The 16,596-nt window shown below is 39.2% G+C and overlaps 1 protein-coding gene across 1 annotated transcript; it reads left to right on the top strand.

Moving 5' to 3' along the window:
- The first annotated feature begins 13 nt into the window (after positions 1-13).
- LOC102295044 (protein rapunzel) lies at positions 14-8,379 on the top strand. Its single transcript, XM_005923674.3, has 3 exons — positions 14-125; positions 2,161-2,657; positions 2,773-8,379. The coding sequence occupies exons 2-3, from the start codon at positions 2,164-2,166 to the stop codon at positions 3,461-3,463; spliced, it is 1,185 nt and encodes a 394-aa protein (XP_005923736.1). The 5' UTR covers positions 14-125; positions 2,161-2,163; the 3' UTR covers positions 3,464-8,379.
- The last annotated feature ends 8,217 nt before the right edge of the window (positions 8,380-16,596 follow it).

The following is a 16,596-nucleotide window of genomic DNA, read 5'->3' as shown; positions in this document are numbered from 1 at the left end:
TTTGGACCCTTCTCAGCAGTGCATGAGAGAACCGTGGGAATTTTCTCAAACTTGAAGGGGGGAAACGTGTCTGCAGCTGTTGGAGCTTATCAGCCGCGAAGGAGCAGTAGAAGCATTTCATTCAGGTACAGAAAAAACACTGTTACTATAAGAATGTCATGAATGTTTATCTTCCTCCCTCATCAGAAGGGTTAACATGCTCCAAGGTGTGTCCGATCCTCTGAGGGGATTTGCGCGTAAAAAGATCCACGTTGCGCATTTCTTTTGAGCGCGCATGGCAGATAGAAATGGTTCAGTTCGGGCACATGGAATTCCCATCCTTAGAATATTTACTTAAACCTTGTTGTTCATAGTTGGTATCTTATTGCGCTCATGTTTGTCTTTATTAATGCAACAAATTACGAGGCCTTTTAAAATGTAAACAAAATGAATGATGATTTGTCGCAGGTTGTCGGTGATGCAGATTCGAGTTCAGACACAAATATCGTCTGAACTGGGATTGCACAGTAATTTATACATGTCAGACTGAAAGATGAAAGCGGGTTTTTAAACATCTGCGAATCTAAAATGAGTCAGAGCCAAGGGCATCTTCTCATCCAGGCCCCCATTTTGTTCACATGACATCATCATCTACATCCTTTTGGATGCGTAAAAAAATGAAATGTAATCCAAGGACATAATGGTGCCCACCAGAGCAGGATTAAGACGCAATGTGACCAAAAAAACAAAACAAAACACCAAATCATGCTCTAAAAATACTGAATTTCATCTTGAACTCAGATTTCTGACATCGCATCTCTCCTCCACTTGTGAAAGAAAGAGTCTTTGACATAAGATTAAATAATAATAATAATTCAGTGACATATTGTTAAAATAACAAGCATTCAGCAATGTCATTTGACTTGTTTCTCAGAAAATGTGTATTTATAGCATCAAATTGATATTTTCTACTATTTACAAAATAAATATAGAGAGTTGGCTTTAATATATTTAGAAAAAAGGTCCTTACCAGTATGAAGCAACACAGTATTAAACTGTAGAGCATTACTGCTCTTAAATTCAGTGTACACACTACAATTACTAATCAGGTAAAGTTAAAGCTTTTATTTTAAAGCAACACCAGTGTCCTTCATTTTCACACACATGCAGTTCAGTTGAGCTTTGTTCCTGCAGCATCTGTTGTCTTAATATTAAATGCAGATACAGAAGTGACTTTCAAAGTAAGGACCAGGGACCCCCAGGGGTCTGCAACAAATTGCTAACAAATCTGGAAATTGATTTTCTATAAATAATATTTCAACAAAACAAACTTAATGTGTCAAATAGTGTGTTCCGACCAACACAAAGCTTCACTTTGCATTGGACCATTTTGCGCTCCATAATTATTCTCATCTAACAGCCAGTGGGGGAACCATCACCTTTAAAAGTACAGCCAACAGCTGGAACAGTAACATTTCCAGAAGTTAGAAATGTTCTATACTCTTCTGCAAGCTACCTCACTTTTCTGCTCTCTTTACAAAAAGGGAAGTTTGATCATATTTCTATTTTTAATTCTTGGTAAATCCAGGTTATGACAAAATTGCAGCTGACACGAGGTCAAAACAGTCTGAAGAGAATTATTTGCTGAAGCGGGATTTTTTTCATCTAAGCAAGCCGTTCAACAACTTTTGGTCTGAACAGTTAAATTTATTTTTATTTATATAGTGCCATATCACAACATATGTAAACATGTGAGCAGAGTGCAAAATGTAGAATCCCACGCGTGCTTGGATTTTTTCCATCCTTTCTCCCTTGGCCCTTTCTCTCTTCCAAAGGACTCATTGCACAACAAAAGGAACTTTTCATTCACAGTGTGGGAATTTTTCAGAAAACTAACAAAAAAACTGGAAAAGTATTTTCATGGTGCAGAGATTTATATTCAGACCATACTCCATCTAATCTTTGACTACTGCACTACCAGTTAAATAATCTGAGGGACACTTTACGGTTTCATGGTAAAGTCTGAGAAATGACCACTTTCTCCTCATCCTAATTAAGATCATAGATGGAAAGATATTATGAGATAATTTTTTGTATGATTATGATAACAGCATAAAGAATCACCGCTTAATTTCTAAGTTTCTATCTATGTTTGACATATTTTGCTTCTCTGTATCCCAGAACATGACTAATCCACTGGAGAAGGTTGTTGCCCAGAAGAAGGAGGCCATTGAGGCAGTGATGGATATGTTTCAGAGGGGGGCCGAGGTGCTGGCCAGTGCTGTGGGTGAGCTCTTTCCTCTTTGCGAGGCTGCTGCTCCTGTCCTGCGTCTGGCCTTAGATAATGTTCAGAGCAAAGAGGTCTTCTATGTCAAAGAACAGTTCCTGACAGTAAAGAACAAACTCGATGTGCTCTCGAGTCAGCTGGAAGACATAGACTGTGAGCTCAAGAAGGGAAGACTGGACTCCCAGTATTTCTTTGTTGAGGAGAACATTCGGAACCAGTTTAGGAAGTATATGGATATACTGGAAGCAAAAGAGCAGTTTAGGGAGGTGAAAAAGAGACTTTTTTTGGAGCACTTTGCCAAAACTAGAGGAGAGAAGAACCTGCTTGTGCTCTGTGATGCTCTCATGGGGACTAACTGCTTTGGAGAGCCCATTTTAGATGTGGTAGAAAGGTAAATTGTTCCATTTTGTCACATTTATGCTTCTGGATTTACAAATCACCACTGCACATTTCTGTGGATGGGATGTCAGATGAAAGTATGATGAAACTGCTCTTCTGTGTTGTAGGTATGTGGCACGGAACCGCCGCCTTCTGGAAGATTTCTGTGTTCGGATGAAGGAGCTTCTCTGCTTGGGTCTGATTGCTCTTCTGGGTCACTGTGCCTTAACACAGGGCCAAGAAGAAGAGCAGGAAAAAATCCAAGAGTGGAGCAGCAAAATTGAAGAAGTTGAATCCAGGATGAAGTCAGCCATTGAGTCTTGCATTGCTGCTTTCCCAGAACAAGCAAAATTAGACACCGAACGCCTCCTGAAGGAAAACCATGAAGAGAATCTTCAGGATTCAACTCAGCAGCTTTTAGAGTTCTTGGTGAAAAAGTACGACTGGGTCAGCTGGTCAGTGCGGCTGATCAACCATTCAAGCAGCACCTATCGAAACTGGCGAGCAGGGGAGCATTTTCACCATGTGGCAGGGCAGAACTGGTTCGAGGTGCTCCAGGTGAACAACATCAACCTGGTGGTGTCCTACAGCACCAAACCGCAGCCTGTGCCCCACGACTGTATCAGGCAGGTGATGGAGGGTCAGGGGAAGAAGGGAAATGCCCCAGCTGTGGTGGAGGTGTTGGAGAAGCAGCTGTGCGGGTTTGTTGTTCATGCAGTCAGTCGTCACAAGGAGTCCGCGGCTGCGTGGAGCTTTCCGGAAGACTGTCATTACTGGGAGAGGCACAAGAATGTGGCTGTGTGTGTGCACTCGGAGTAAAGCTGCTAGATAATCCAGGTTTTAAGATTTTAAGGCAGAAAGGTTTATCCGAATGAAGACACTTAACATTTTTGTTGCTGAAGGAAAAATTGATGATACTCGGCATTGATCGTCAGATAATTTATATTAACACCGATCACACAAACGAAGCATTTTCAGGTATTAAGCCCAGACCTAATGCATTAGTCGTGTGGGGAGATTTACTCATATTCTTGCTGATTATTTCCAGTCGATTTACACATTAAAGAATACGTTTAAGGGGTGAATAGATAAAAAAATTAAGTTGAAAATATTACAAAACACTTTTGTTGGCAAATAATTATGTTGCTTCTATGCAAACTGAAATGTATAGCGTCTCTGACTGAAACTACATTTAATACAACAATTCTTTTAGTTTCAGCTGTAGGGTTTGTTTGTAGTGACAGCGGACTGAATCAAACTGACACTGTTGCACTTATTTTTAACATTCATTTTGTGAATGGAAGGTTTAATAAATGTGAAAGATTTCAGAATGCAGCTTATGTTTTAAAATCTTCCTTTTTAGTCTAGAGGTGTTTTTTTCTGAATGAGTTATGCCATAGTTTTACAGTAAAGCCCTTTTGAGAACAGAATTGATTTGACACTCCTACATTAGAGCTACACATGACTGGATCGGTGCTCTGCGTACGCCATCACCCAAACCGACACGTTAGAATCAATATTGGAAAACATCCGATCAATGCAGCTCGTTCAGAAAACTTGGTTTCACGTTTTAATGTTTTGTTAAAATATTGTAACCACAAATGCACTTGCAGAGCTGCGCGAGCTCTTAGATACTCTCGGATATTTTCTACATAAACGTAGTTATAGCTCTTTAAAATCACTTGCATATTACAAACTGTATTGCTACATGTCTATCCATAATGCTAACAGTTTACTTCAAAAGCATTTTACCTCAGCTGCATGCAGTAATAACACCGTCTCCCTTGAGAAACGGCTTCTCTACCTACTTACAGCTTTCAGGAGATGGTTTTGCTGAGGCTGCATCTACAGCTCTCTGCTCCCTTTTTGTCCGTGCTCAGCAGGCTGGCCTACATAACCCTGACAGGGAGCGGGGAGGTTACTTTTTCAGGCGTGAAAAACAAGAGGCTTGGAGGTTGGAAACACGACAATGTGCCTTGTGTTCTAAACACAGTGAAAGCCCTCGATGTCGAACCAGACGCGCACTGCTGACCAGTGCTCTGCCTAAAAATAATAACACGAGTTAACTGCTTCACATAGGATCTTTATGTTTTATGCATCATTTCACCTATCTCAGTGCAATTTACTTCACCTGTTAGGTATTCTTCCTGACATTAAATATTCAGTTGTTTTGTCTGAAATTTAAAAATCAACCAAAGATTTTCCCAGGAAATTTTTATGAACTCAGTTTTTTATTAAATCCACAGCATTTAGATAAAAACTATTGCTTGCTTAAACTGCATCTGCTTTGTTACTCATACCAAACCATCTTAACAAAATTAGTGGATAATGAATGGCTAGCATGTCTTTTTATGCTTTATGATAATTAATGAGTAAAAACAAAAAGCAAATGGATGTGTAAACACGTGTAATCTAATATCTGTCTCCTTTTTCTTGTATAAATGTGATTTATGTAGCACTGTCAGTGCCTGTGCCCATTAAACCGAAGCAGTGCACCCTCAGCAACACAGACTCTGGCTAATTTAATTGATATTTACACATAAGTCAGCATTTCCTGACTGCAGCTCTGCTTTGATAGACCATGAATAACCTTTGGCTGAGCTAATATCCTGCAGACGAGCAGCAAAGTGCTTGACTTAGCAGGATGGTATCAGTCATAATGCTCAGAGTAGGTGCAGCGCGGGTGGAGATGCCCTTCATGTCATATCTCAGTGGATCTGCAGGGTCTTTAGCTGCTCGGCTTGTGTGTCGTAAATCAAGCCTGTCAGAATCCATCAAGCGCTGTTCCTAAGACCCAGTGCAGTGCAGCAGGAAGTAGACTGTGTTCAAAGGAAAACAACTGATAATTCAGCTGATCAAATTGATGTATATAAAAAAAGCTAATTAAAAAATTACGCATAGAAAAGCCTAATTAAAACTATTTCAGAGACTGTTAGGGTGCAGACTGTGGGGGAGGAAACATCAGACAAGATCAGAACTAACATAAAATCAAAAATAAGTCAAGTTTCTCCCCTCAACAAAAAAATTAAATAAAAAGTAAAAAAAAGTAAAAGTAAAGTAGAGACAGACGAGGACTCCAATGTGACCTATGTAAGAGGATTCAATTCTGTGATGAGTGTTTTTCCCAACATCAGGGCTTCATGAAGTCAACATGAAGAAACTTAATCATTTATTAAGTTGAATTGTATAGAAATTGATAATTAATTGATCATAGTGTGCAATGTGTGTTGCACTTCAGATTTACTATTTTTTTGTTATTCTAATAACAACAGCCACATTCCTTATTTTGTTCATATAAGATAAGATAAAACTTTATATCTCTAAGACCGGTAGATGAGGTCTAGGCTGAATGCTGTGATCCTTTTCCACTGGTGGAAATCCTGATTGGATGCAAGAGTAAAAGAGCTTGACCAGTCTTCTCCAAAGCTTTGAACATTTCTCAAATTAATTAGTAAACCAGCACTTTATTTGTCCTAAAACAAAAAAGTAATCTGACACATAATCTATCATTACATTTCTAATTGGCATTTTAGGAAAGAAGATTAAGAGGTTTTAATAAGCAGTTTATTAAAGTTGAACAGTTTCCCTCAGTTTCCCCCTGTTTGAACCCTAAATGCTACCCTAAAGAAAACCGTCTCGAGACTGTAGCTTCATATTTACCCTGCAGCAGTGGTATGTGTATTTCTGAACACTGGAAAGTGCCGCACTAGCATTCAGTCTTTAACCTCCTAGAACCTGGCCTCCACATATGGGGACATCACATTTTGGATTGTCTCGACCATAATACCAAATTTTTCTCTTTCAAATGAGCCATATTGCTGAAAGGGGCACAATTGTTGTTTCTCATTAAAGAGTTTTGCATATCTTTACTTAGTTGTGCCAAATAACAAAGAGAAATTAAAAATGCATGCCATTAAAGAGTTCAGGTCTTAGGGGGTTAAGCTAAGATGTTAAGCTTGGAAGTGGTATCGACTTAATTTTTAAACTTTAAGTAAAACAAACAAACAGAAAAAACAGGTTTTAGATTGGGATTGTTTCTTGTTGGGCACATCTTGTACCTGTCACCGGTCTAAGATCTGCAGTCGTCATTTAATATGGATGAGAACTCAACTATAAATAGCCTTAAACCACAAACGTCTTCACTCTAAATCAAAATGCTGGAGAACAAAAACAAAACAAAGGAAAACATATCACAGACTTCCCCGTGATGCTAAACACTCCACCTGCTACCTCGCTGGCACAAAGCCTTTTTTGTCATTACAAATCCCAGACAGGTGACTAACTGTTTTACCACCTTTGATCTGGCGCTGAAAAAACAGAAAATGTGGAGCAGACGGGCGGATGGGTGTGCCAGACAACAGTGCAGCCCTCAAACACTCACAGACACAGAACCAGTCTCTGTGTGCAGACCACTGAAACGACAACACACAATAAAACAAACAACAAGCTTGCTAACGTTACACCTGTGCCTGCTGACAGTTAGGGGGTTAGGGTTAGACCGGTTTGTCTGTTGTTATTGTGCTCAATTTAAATTTAAAATAATCCAGTCATGTTATATTCCCTTTTTTGTTGTTTTCCTCTATGGTGGCTGGATTTGGATGTTAAAATTAACATGACCACCAGCAGTATTTAACATTTCCTTGGTTTTCTCCCCTGTGGAGAAATGGAAAGCAGATGCAGCCGGCACTGTAAGGCAGTGGATTCATTAGTGGTTGTGTGGGCTTTGCCTGGGTAACAACTATTGATCCAAGAGGCTCTTCTCCTGCATAAAAGGCTCTTGCTGTGGTAAACAGTCAATCCTAGCTGTCATTATGTGGAAGACGGAAAGCATCTGTTTACTGACCAGCTGGCATCTTGCAGCAGTCAGACTTGTAGTGTTTGTGGTTGAAAGGAGGTTAACGCAAGATTTTAAGAATGAAAGAGTGAAACATGGCAGGGAAATGGTGGTACTAGCGGTGGTTTGCAGACAGAGGGCGCTATCAGCAAACAGATCTGAGGGTAACTGTTCCAAAAGCAGTCTGTTGCTGCCACGATTTCAAATAAATTGCTTTTTCACCCATTTGTCGTTGTCCATTTACAGTTCAAAGTTTTTCTGTTTCAGTATCTGGTGAACATTTCATTTCTCTCACCATTTTAAACTGACTTTTACAATTTGAGATTAAAGTCGTCATGGATGATGACCCAAAGCCCAGCCTTAACGCCATGCTTTGGAAGCTTGTACTAAATTATGCAAGTCAGTTACAATGATTGCCCAGACTTTAGACCCCCCCCCCTTTTTTTTCGAAGAAAAACAACCAAACTACATGTTCAGTTAGCATCACAGATGATGACTTATAGCAGGGCTCACAGGGTTAAGAGGAAACATTTGCAGACATTTCCCTTTTCTCTGCTGCTCCTACAGGCTGTGACTCATAAAGGGACTTTTTAACAGCGGAAAGATGACTTTATAAAACAAAAAACCTTCATGGCGAAATTCCGGAAATAATAATTCTAGAAACTTGAAAATCAGTTTACAAACCTCCCTTAACAAAAACTCTTCCCAGCATCCTCTAACACAGTCCTTTCCATCAGGCTGACTTTCCTCATCTCCAAGAGGAGATACCAGCCAATATCAATATTTCATAAACAAATGAAAGACTGGATGGAGGCTAACATCAGGCTGTCCCTGGAGGAGACAGTCAATCGATGGATGGTAGGATAGCGCTGTGAGGCGGTGTCTGCCAATCCTGTCCACGCAGGATAATGGTATTACCCATCAGTCCGAGTGGCCCATCGACCAGCCTGCTGCTCTCTGAGTGGACTAATTCAATAAAAAGCATTAAAACATTTGTTCAGTGGCACACCGACTGCAGGTCCGAACCCAGATCCAAGAACTGAGTTTTTTTTTAATGGTGCTGCCAGGTTTGAGTATCTGGCTATTAATGTTTTATACTGTCTGCAAAATGAAGGATCTGAATTCTGACCAGTAGGGGGCAGTGACTCTGGATGCAGTAAAAGTCTGGGTCTATAAAAGTCTGAGAAAACGATCCTACTTCTCTCTTCATTTTTGACTTCAGGACGCATTTTTCTTATTTGTTTATGGTCTCTGTGCTTTAGTTTAAAGTGTTCTCACTACCGTACGATATAACTTAGAAAATTAGTGGTTGAGTGAAACTCATGAAAAAGCATGGGTACCTTCTGACTGTGACTAAGGTTGCATCGCTTGCTGTCTTCTGTCAGTTATCCTATTTGGCCATGGCAAAAAAAAAAAAAAGCTGAAGTCTAGGCTTCCACAAACTATTAGGACTCAAAACACGGGAAGTTAAATGAACACAGCGGCTTTATTGCTGGAAAAACCTCCATAAAATAAACCACAAAAAACAAACCAAAACCCTGAACATGGGAATTAAGAACTGAAACAATGGGAAACTAGAACTTAAACTAGACCACAAGAAAACAAACCTAGAACTGAGAACTAGGTATTTAGACAGGAACACAGGACAAGGAGCTATCAAAATAAAACAGGATACCGGCATGGAGAGGCGGACTTGACAAGGAGCGGCGACTGAACAAAAATACTGGGTCGCAGGCCCAGTACCATGAAAGCTAGTCAGTTTTTTATAAAGAGTAAAGAGGGTCTGTCAGAAAAAGGCGTTCCAACAGATGTGATGAGTCAGTCAATGAATGCATAACTCCTAATTTTTGTTCTATTAACCTCTGTGTAGTGATACCAAATATCACAAGCAACATGGGCTATTCTATGAGTCTCAGTGGATCTCAGGATTCAACATAGAGGCCACATAAAGGTGGCATTTGACACATGCACAAAGGTACATCTAACTAGGAATGCCATGCCACTTCTGTTACTTCAGGCAATATGCAGCTGCTAGCCACAGTTAGCCACATATTAGAAATGAACAGCTGTGCAGCTAGGTCTACACACTCAAATACAGTATGGGTCATTTAGCTAAAGTTTATTTTCTCTCAAGCAGGAGGTAAACAAACCCAAAGACTAATGCTGTTGACCAAGTTTTACCTTTAGAAATGTAGTTAGCTGCTCACAGGTATTAAGGTGAGATCTTCTTATAAACATATGAGTCTGTCGTCATTACAGCTAAGTGCTTTAGGAACCACTGTGCTGAATGTGGAAAACAGCTCAAAAACATCTGCTTACTTATCAGATCTATCTATCTATCTATCTATCTATCTATCTATCTATCTATCTATCTATCTATCTATCTATCTATCTATCTATCTATCTATCTATCTATCTATCTATCTATCTATCTATCTATCTATCTATCTATCTATCTATCTATCTATCTATCTATTATCTATCTATCTATCTATCCTATCTATCTATCTACTATCTATCTATCATATCTATCTATCTATCTATCTATCTATCTATCTATCTATCTATCTATCTATCTATCTTAAATTCTCCATCCTGGTTTAGCACAGGCCCTTCTGCAGCCTCTTTAAAGGGCTGCAAGATGGCTGACTGCCAATGACCCAATCACAGCCTGAGAAATAAACAGTCTATAAAGAATGCTGCAAACCCCAAACACAAACATTTCAAATTAAAAGTACATAAATGTAATATGATATGCAAACAAAAGCAATCAAACAAACAAAAACAACACAGTATTAAAATTTTCAGAATTAAAAAAATATTCAGAAATTACCAAAATTACAAGCTTGTATTTTATCATTTACAATTAGATATTACAGTTTTTCTCGATTGGTTTGGCTCATTTCTTGAAACCGAGATGACAATCTCAAAACCATAAGGTCATTTGGCCAAACAGTCTTACAGTTCTGCCCAACAGTATAGCTCACTAGCAAAATCAAATATCCTTCCCCAAACTCTTCGTCCATGCTTCAAAAGCAGATTCCTTTCCCATATAAAAGGTCAGTACAGTCAAAATAGCACAGATCCTTCTCAATTGCCTTGGCACATGTGCATTCATTTAGTGCTTTTGTCAAAATAACCTGGATGGTTTAGCACAACACCATGGATCCCCTGCAAAAGCTCACACCTCTCCCAAAAGAGTTTATCCATGTGTCAAAACTAAATATCCTTCTCATATAAATAGTCAATGCCCCCAAAATGCATTATACCTTTGGCATTGTTTAAGCACTGCAAGTCAAAATGCTTAGACGTTCTGTCACTGAGGCACAGGTCCAGCAACAGAATACCACTATGAATAAAACTAAAAGATGTTACAGTAAAATCAGCCTCCAATAAACCACTCATACTCAAGGAAACTGTAAACATACTTATCCGTACAAAGAAATGTTAACATTAGAGAACATACTGTGAAAAGAAAACATATACAGGATTCTGTAAATGTGAACAGTTATAAACACAAACAAAAAACAAAAAAAACAAAAAAAACTCTAGCCTACCATACTGTAAATAAAGTTTCAGAACTATAGTACAGTAATATTTTCAGTGGTCGCCATTGTCACCCTCTCCTTCCTGGCCACCATCCTCATCCCCCTGGCCATCGACGCGCTGCTCGCTGTCAGGCCATAAATTCTCATCCACATCGTAACGGATATTTTCCCTTGCGATGCAGCGAGGGAAGAAACGGCGTGAATGTCTCAACCATCCCCTACATTGATCCCCTGTGATGTCCTCACATGCAGCATCCATTGCATGCAGCAGGGCCCTCTGGTCTTGAGCCTGATGCTCATACACCCTCCACCTCCAAGCTGAAAAAAAAACCCTCAATTGGATTTAGGAAAGGAGAGTAAGGTGGAAGAAACTCCATCAGCATCCGGGGATGGGTGGTGAACCAGGTTCTGATGCGTGGGCCGCGGTGGAAGTTCACATTATCCCACACAATGACATAATGTGGTAGCTGAGGTCCTTCTTCACCTCTCTCATTTTCTGGGATCAGATCAGTATAAAGGTGGTCCAAAAAATTGAGGAGCTTTTGCGTATTGTAGGGCCCTAAACTGGGAATGTGTGTGGCCACACCTCTTTCTGATATGGCGGCACACATTGTTATATTTGCTCCTCGCTGGCCTGGGACATCCACAGTGGCTCGGTGGCCAATGATGTTACGGCCACGCCTTCGACCTTTGGCCAGGTTGAAGCCAGCTTCATCAACGAACACTAGGATGTGAGGGGTTTCGTTGCCTTCTAATGCCATTATTCTCTACAATAGAATAGAAATAAATCTAATCAGTCAAGTAGAGACAGATACTGCAGGGAGGATCTAACAGTACTGTAAAAACAGGGAGTGGACAACTGAAGACAATTTCTAGGCAAAATGCTCTAGTCACACAAAGCTGGATTCTGAAGGTAAAAAGGATAACGCAAAACAAAAAAACAGTGGTAACCATGTCTTACTGTAATAGTGTTACAATGATAGACAACCAGTAGTTGACTTACATGCACATACTGGTACCGCAGCCCTTTCACTCCGTCAGAGTTTCTCTCAAATGGTACCCCGTAAATCTGTTTCATGGTCATCTGAGATGTGGGAAACTGCTCCTTCGTTAGTTCTACTTTCACCTGATTGATTGTCAAGTACTGTCATAACTTTATCAAATGTTCCAAGACATACTTTCATGGTATTATATCTTTGACTAATTTTGACAGTTGAACAGACAATTGTGCATATGATGACTTACACACTGAAACCATGCTGATATGTTTTGGAGTGAGTGACCATTTCACTGAAAAATCAACTAATCAGTTTAGATCGCCAAGATCTATTTATTTGGAAAATGTGCTAAATGTGGGCTCATTGTGCTAACTGTAGCTACTTGTACATAATCATTTGAAAAGAAGCACAGAGTCACTTGAGACATGTACTAAAGCATTTGCAATTTGATAAAACCAATGAGAAATGACATTCTGTTGTGAACAATTGCAAGGTGGTTTGGAGATTTGTCCATGTTATTTTGAGAATGTCATCTCGGTTTCAAGAAATGAGCCAAACCAATCGAGAAAAACTGTAAATAAGCTTCATCTGGAAAGAGGAATAAATAAGTGGTGCAACTTTCAAATATGTAAAGATCATTAACAGAAGGCTTACACTTCTTGTATTCATAATATAGTTTATTTATAATATATCTTATCTTATATTACCTTTTTCGCTGGAATTATGTTTCTGTAACATGTTAGAAGATTTTTAGGTTTAGTATTTTAGTAGATGTTTGTTTGATAGTTGACACAGATTCACAAATTTTTCAGTTTATGAAAAAAATGTATGGGATGGTAACATCTCATGCCTGGAAAGTCTCATACCAACACTCATGCCAAGCAGGTTCAGTTTCAAAGTTTTCAGTTCAGTTTTATTTGAGTGCAAACTGTTGCCACAACAACAGTTGCTCACGCCACCCTGTAGATTAACCTAAAGACCCTGCAGTAATACAGCGAAAACCCCAACAATCAAACGATCCCCTTTGAGGAAGCAGGCGTTGGTATTACAATTATTTTTGTATGTTGTTTGTTACACAAGAATTCTTAGTGTTTTCCAACAATAAGTGTTTAAAAATCTCTGCATACAATTCCTGACTATACATTACTTCACTGTAGCGTTGTTGCAGCTTTTCTGTGCATGTTTTAACATATTGTTGCAGCTTTGCAGCAATGTGTGATCAGTCACAGAGGTCTGACTTTTTTTTAGTGAAAGCTTGAGGACTGTGGAAATCTATTGAAAATCTAAAAGATTTCATCTTTACCTGTTTTATAGATCTGCAAAGGACTTTAAGAGTCTGAATGCATCTGGGGAATCCATCTGTCAGAAAACCTTTTAAATGGAAATCCACTGGGTGGTGAACACGTGTCTTGGCCATCTGCAATGCCTCAACATTTCCCTCCCGTCTTCCAACACTCTCTTTTCTCCTCTGATACCAGTCTCCCTCTGCAAGGCCCCATGTTGTCTCACTCAAACCCCCAGCATGTTGCAGTCTGAACTCCCCCCTCGTGCACTCATACAGAACCTCAGATTCCTTTCCTCCTCCTTTGCAGCAGGTCAGCGACCCTTTCAGTAATGAAGAATCTCAGAAAGTGAATCTGTTCTTTTGCTTTCACTCTGTGTTTCTGTTGCTGACTTACCTATGTTTGCTTAATTGTGATCTACAGCTCTTTAGCCATATGTCCCCTGATTGTTAAATAGATAAGCTAACCCCCCAAAAGCTGGACAAGTTTTCAATCTTATGAGAAACAAAGAAAAAAGGACACTTGTACATTTATCAGAAGGATACTGATAAGTACTGACTGTCAGTGTGGGGATTATATCATTTTAATATCATGTTTATTCTTTTATATCCTTTTTATTAAGCTTTGATTAGTGGCATTTGATTAAAACATTTATTCAATATATTACACATGTAGTTTCAATCATGTTATTACACATATTGCAAAAATGTGTTCATAAAAGAGTTGGCCTTCTGTCTGGTAAGAGGTTACAAGCTTTATCTGGTGAGGTGAGAGGTGAGACAGAGTGCAGTGAGGTCGAGACAGTTCGCCTGCATACACAGACAGTATATAGATTCATTTCTAGGGTAGAGTTAAGACATATTCTGCTTGTAACTGCATTTTGTGCCTGCATAAGTAACAGTTTTTGTAGAATGTGTTTCTGATGTTCCAGAGATAAGCGAGAATAAGAAGATCAACAGGAAGCACCTGGGGTGGAGACGGAGAAAATGTCTCTTTGAGTGTGTGTCAAAGGTTGTCAGCAGAAGAGCTGTGGTTACTGTAACTTATGCATGTTGTGTATCTGCTTTGACACATGAGGGGGCATTATACCCTGACATATAAAAACATTTTAAGTATGCTTTTTTGGGGGATTTATGCTGAGGATTGTGATGGTGTATTTCCTCCACACATGTGTTTAATAAAATCATTGTTTTGACGCACTTGGACCTGCAGTCGTTTGTCTCACACCTCAATCATGAATCGGGACATCAGTAATTTGAAACATTTCTTGGATTAGTTGCTGGTTTTAATGTGCTGACAGAAAGCAGTAATGCTTTTATAGTTCTAAAGAAACTTTGATATTGACTAAAAAAAGCACATCTTCTTTCTTTTGCCAAATCTGTAACAGCAGTAGGCGAGTGTGGCTGTGCAGCATGATCATGAGAGAGGGGGGCGGTGAAGTTGTGTATCATGATCCTGAGGGAGTGGGAGGTAAATGAGTAAAAGCGTGAGAAAGGGGAAATGAAAAAGAGGAAAACCAGGAAATGCCACGTCACAGGGAGCTATTGCCTTCAGTGGGCTAATCCCTCACAAGCGAACTCAAATCCTCATGAGAAGACCAACAAATGCAGTGAATCAGATGCAGGAGCAGCCTTAATGGTTTAAGGGCCTCAGGGAAATACCAGCATGAAGACCTCCAGTTTTAGAATAACTGAAAAATCTGAATTCTTGATAACTGGTTCATGTGCCAGTTTACAACTCTACCCAAAAAACTGTTTAACTTTCATATGTATTTGTGTAATATTTAAGTTAATATAATGTTTGTCTCCTGAATTTTTTAGAACTGGTAAAAAAAAAAGAAATTTCTTCCCTCATAAATATATTAATTTGTTTTAATAAATCTGTAAGTTTTATTCTAATAAATCTTATTTTTGCCAGAATCATGCTAAAATATATTTTTAGGGCAGTGCAGTAGTTAGCATTGTTCTGTCACATGAAGATGGTCATGGGCTCAAATCCAATCTGGTGGGTCTTTCTGTGTTCTTGCTGCGTCGGAGTACTCTGGATTCCTGCCACAGTCCAAAGACTGCAGGCAGTAGGGTAAGGTTCATTAGTAATTTATTAGTGACTTGCTCATAGTTGCGTGTCATCGGCCGGTTGTGTGGCAAGCAGGAAGTGGACCTGAATGCTGGACTCTGCAAACAAACATGAACTCAAATCACAACTTTTCTGGCAGCTTTAACAAAACATAAGGCAGAGCAGAGCTGCAGCACACTAACTGGAAAAACGAACATTGGCAGACAGAAGGGAACATAACATGAGGAGAGATCACAACAAGGGACTGAAGTAAAACTAAGGCCTTAAATACACACGAGGTAACCAGCAAACTGGAACACACCTGGGAACACAGGTAAACTGAACCTGACTAACGAGACAGAAAAAACAAAACTGAATGCTCACGAGACAGGAACTAACAGAATAAAACAGGAAGTAACACACACACATACACGTTATTAAAATCAAACATTTCAAATTTAGGATTTTTTCTCATACATTGTGTGTTATCTGATACTTTTTTCTGATAAAATGGAAAGTTTATTTTCCTCTCGGAAATTTGATTTTCTTTCTGATATATTCATGAAAAAAACTGGAGAAGACTTAACAGACGATTCTTTTGCAGCGATCGTCTTTCCACTTTGTTAAAGCAGATTTTGAAGGAACAGTTTATTTTAGTTAGTGTGGGAGGGGATTCTGTAGCAATCACACTGTGGTTTCTTTAAGCAACAGTATAATTTAGGAGCCAGGCAGAGCATGGTGATGTGTAACCTCAACATTCAGGGAGGGGCTGGAAGAGTATAAATTGTCCCCCAGGCTTATTTATGCATCTGCAGAGAGATTAGTGATTTACCGTGGTAATTCTGTATTGAATTTCCTATCCTGTATGTTAGTTTCATTTTTAAGACCTCGAAGCTTTGACATGGAAAAATAACATATGATGTCTAATTGTCGTTTCCTTTCACAGCTCCAAACTGCAATACCTTTCAGAAGTCAGTGGAACCCAACAGGAGGCTATAATGACCAAAGTAACTTTAAACCAACTACAGAACAAGTTTTTTGAGGTTTTCAGAGAATTAGTAGTAAAACTAAACGATTGAGTGAAATGCCGCAAGAAGTAATTTGATTTCCAATTTACATGGAGCTTGAAGGTGGTTTGGCTCAATTTGTAGAAGGGCAATTATTGACTTGAGGTGAATTTTCTTGCAATCAATATGCTGCCTACTTTCAGCCTGTGATTCCCCATCTATTTCCT

This window comes from Haplochromis burtoni, unplaced genomic scaffold (assembly GCF_018398535.1).
Source record: "Haplochromis burtoni strain Fernald_Lab_line unplaced genomic scaffold, NCSU_Asbu1 Contig_64, whole genome shotgun sequence".
Classification (NCBI taxonomy): Eukaryota; Metazoa; Chordata; class Actinopteri; order Cichliformes; family Cichlidae; genus Haplochromis; species Haplochromis burtoni.
This window is presented reverse-complemented; position numbering and strand designations above follow the sequence as displayed.

Bases quoted from the DNA above. Each gene is read 5' to 3' on its own strand.
- LOC102295044 (XM_005923674.3), top strand. From the start codon at position 2,164: ATGACTAATCCACTGGAGAAGGTTGTTGCCCAGAAGAAGGAGGCCATT. The intron at 2,658-2,772 runs GTAAATTGTTCC...TCTGTGTTGTAG, and splicing joins ATTTTAGATGTGGTAGAAAG to GTATGTGGCACGGAACCGCC.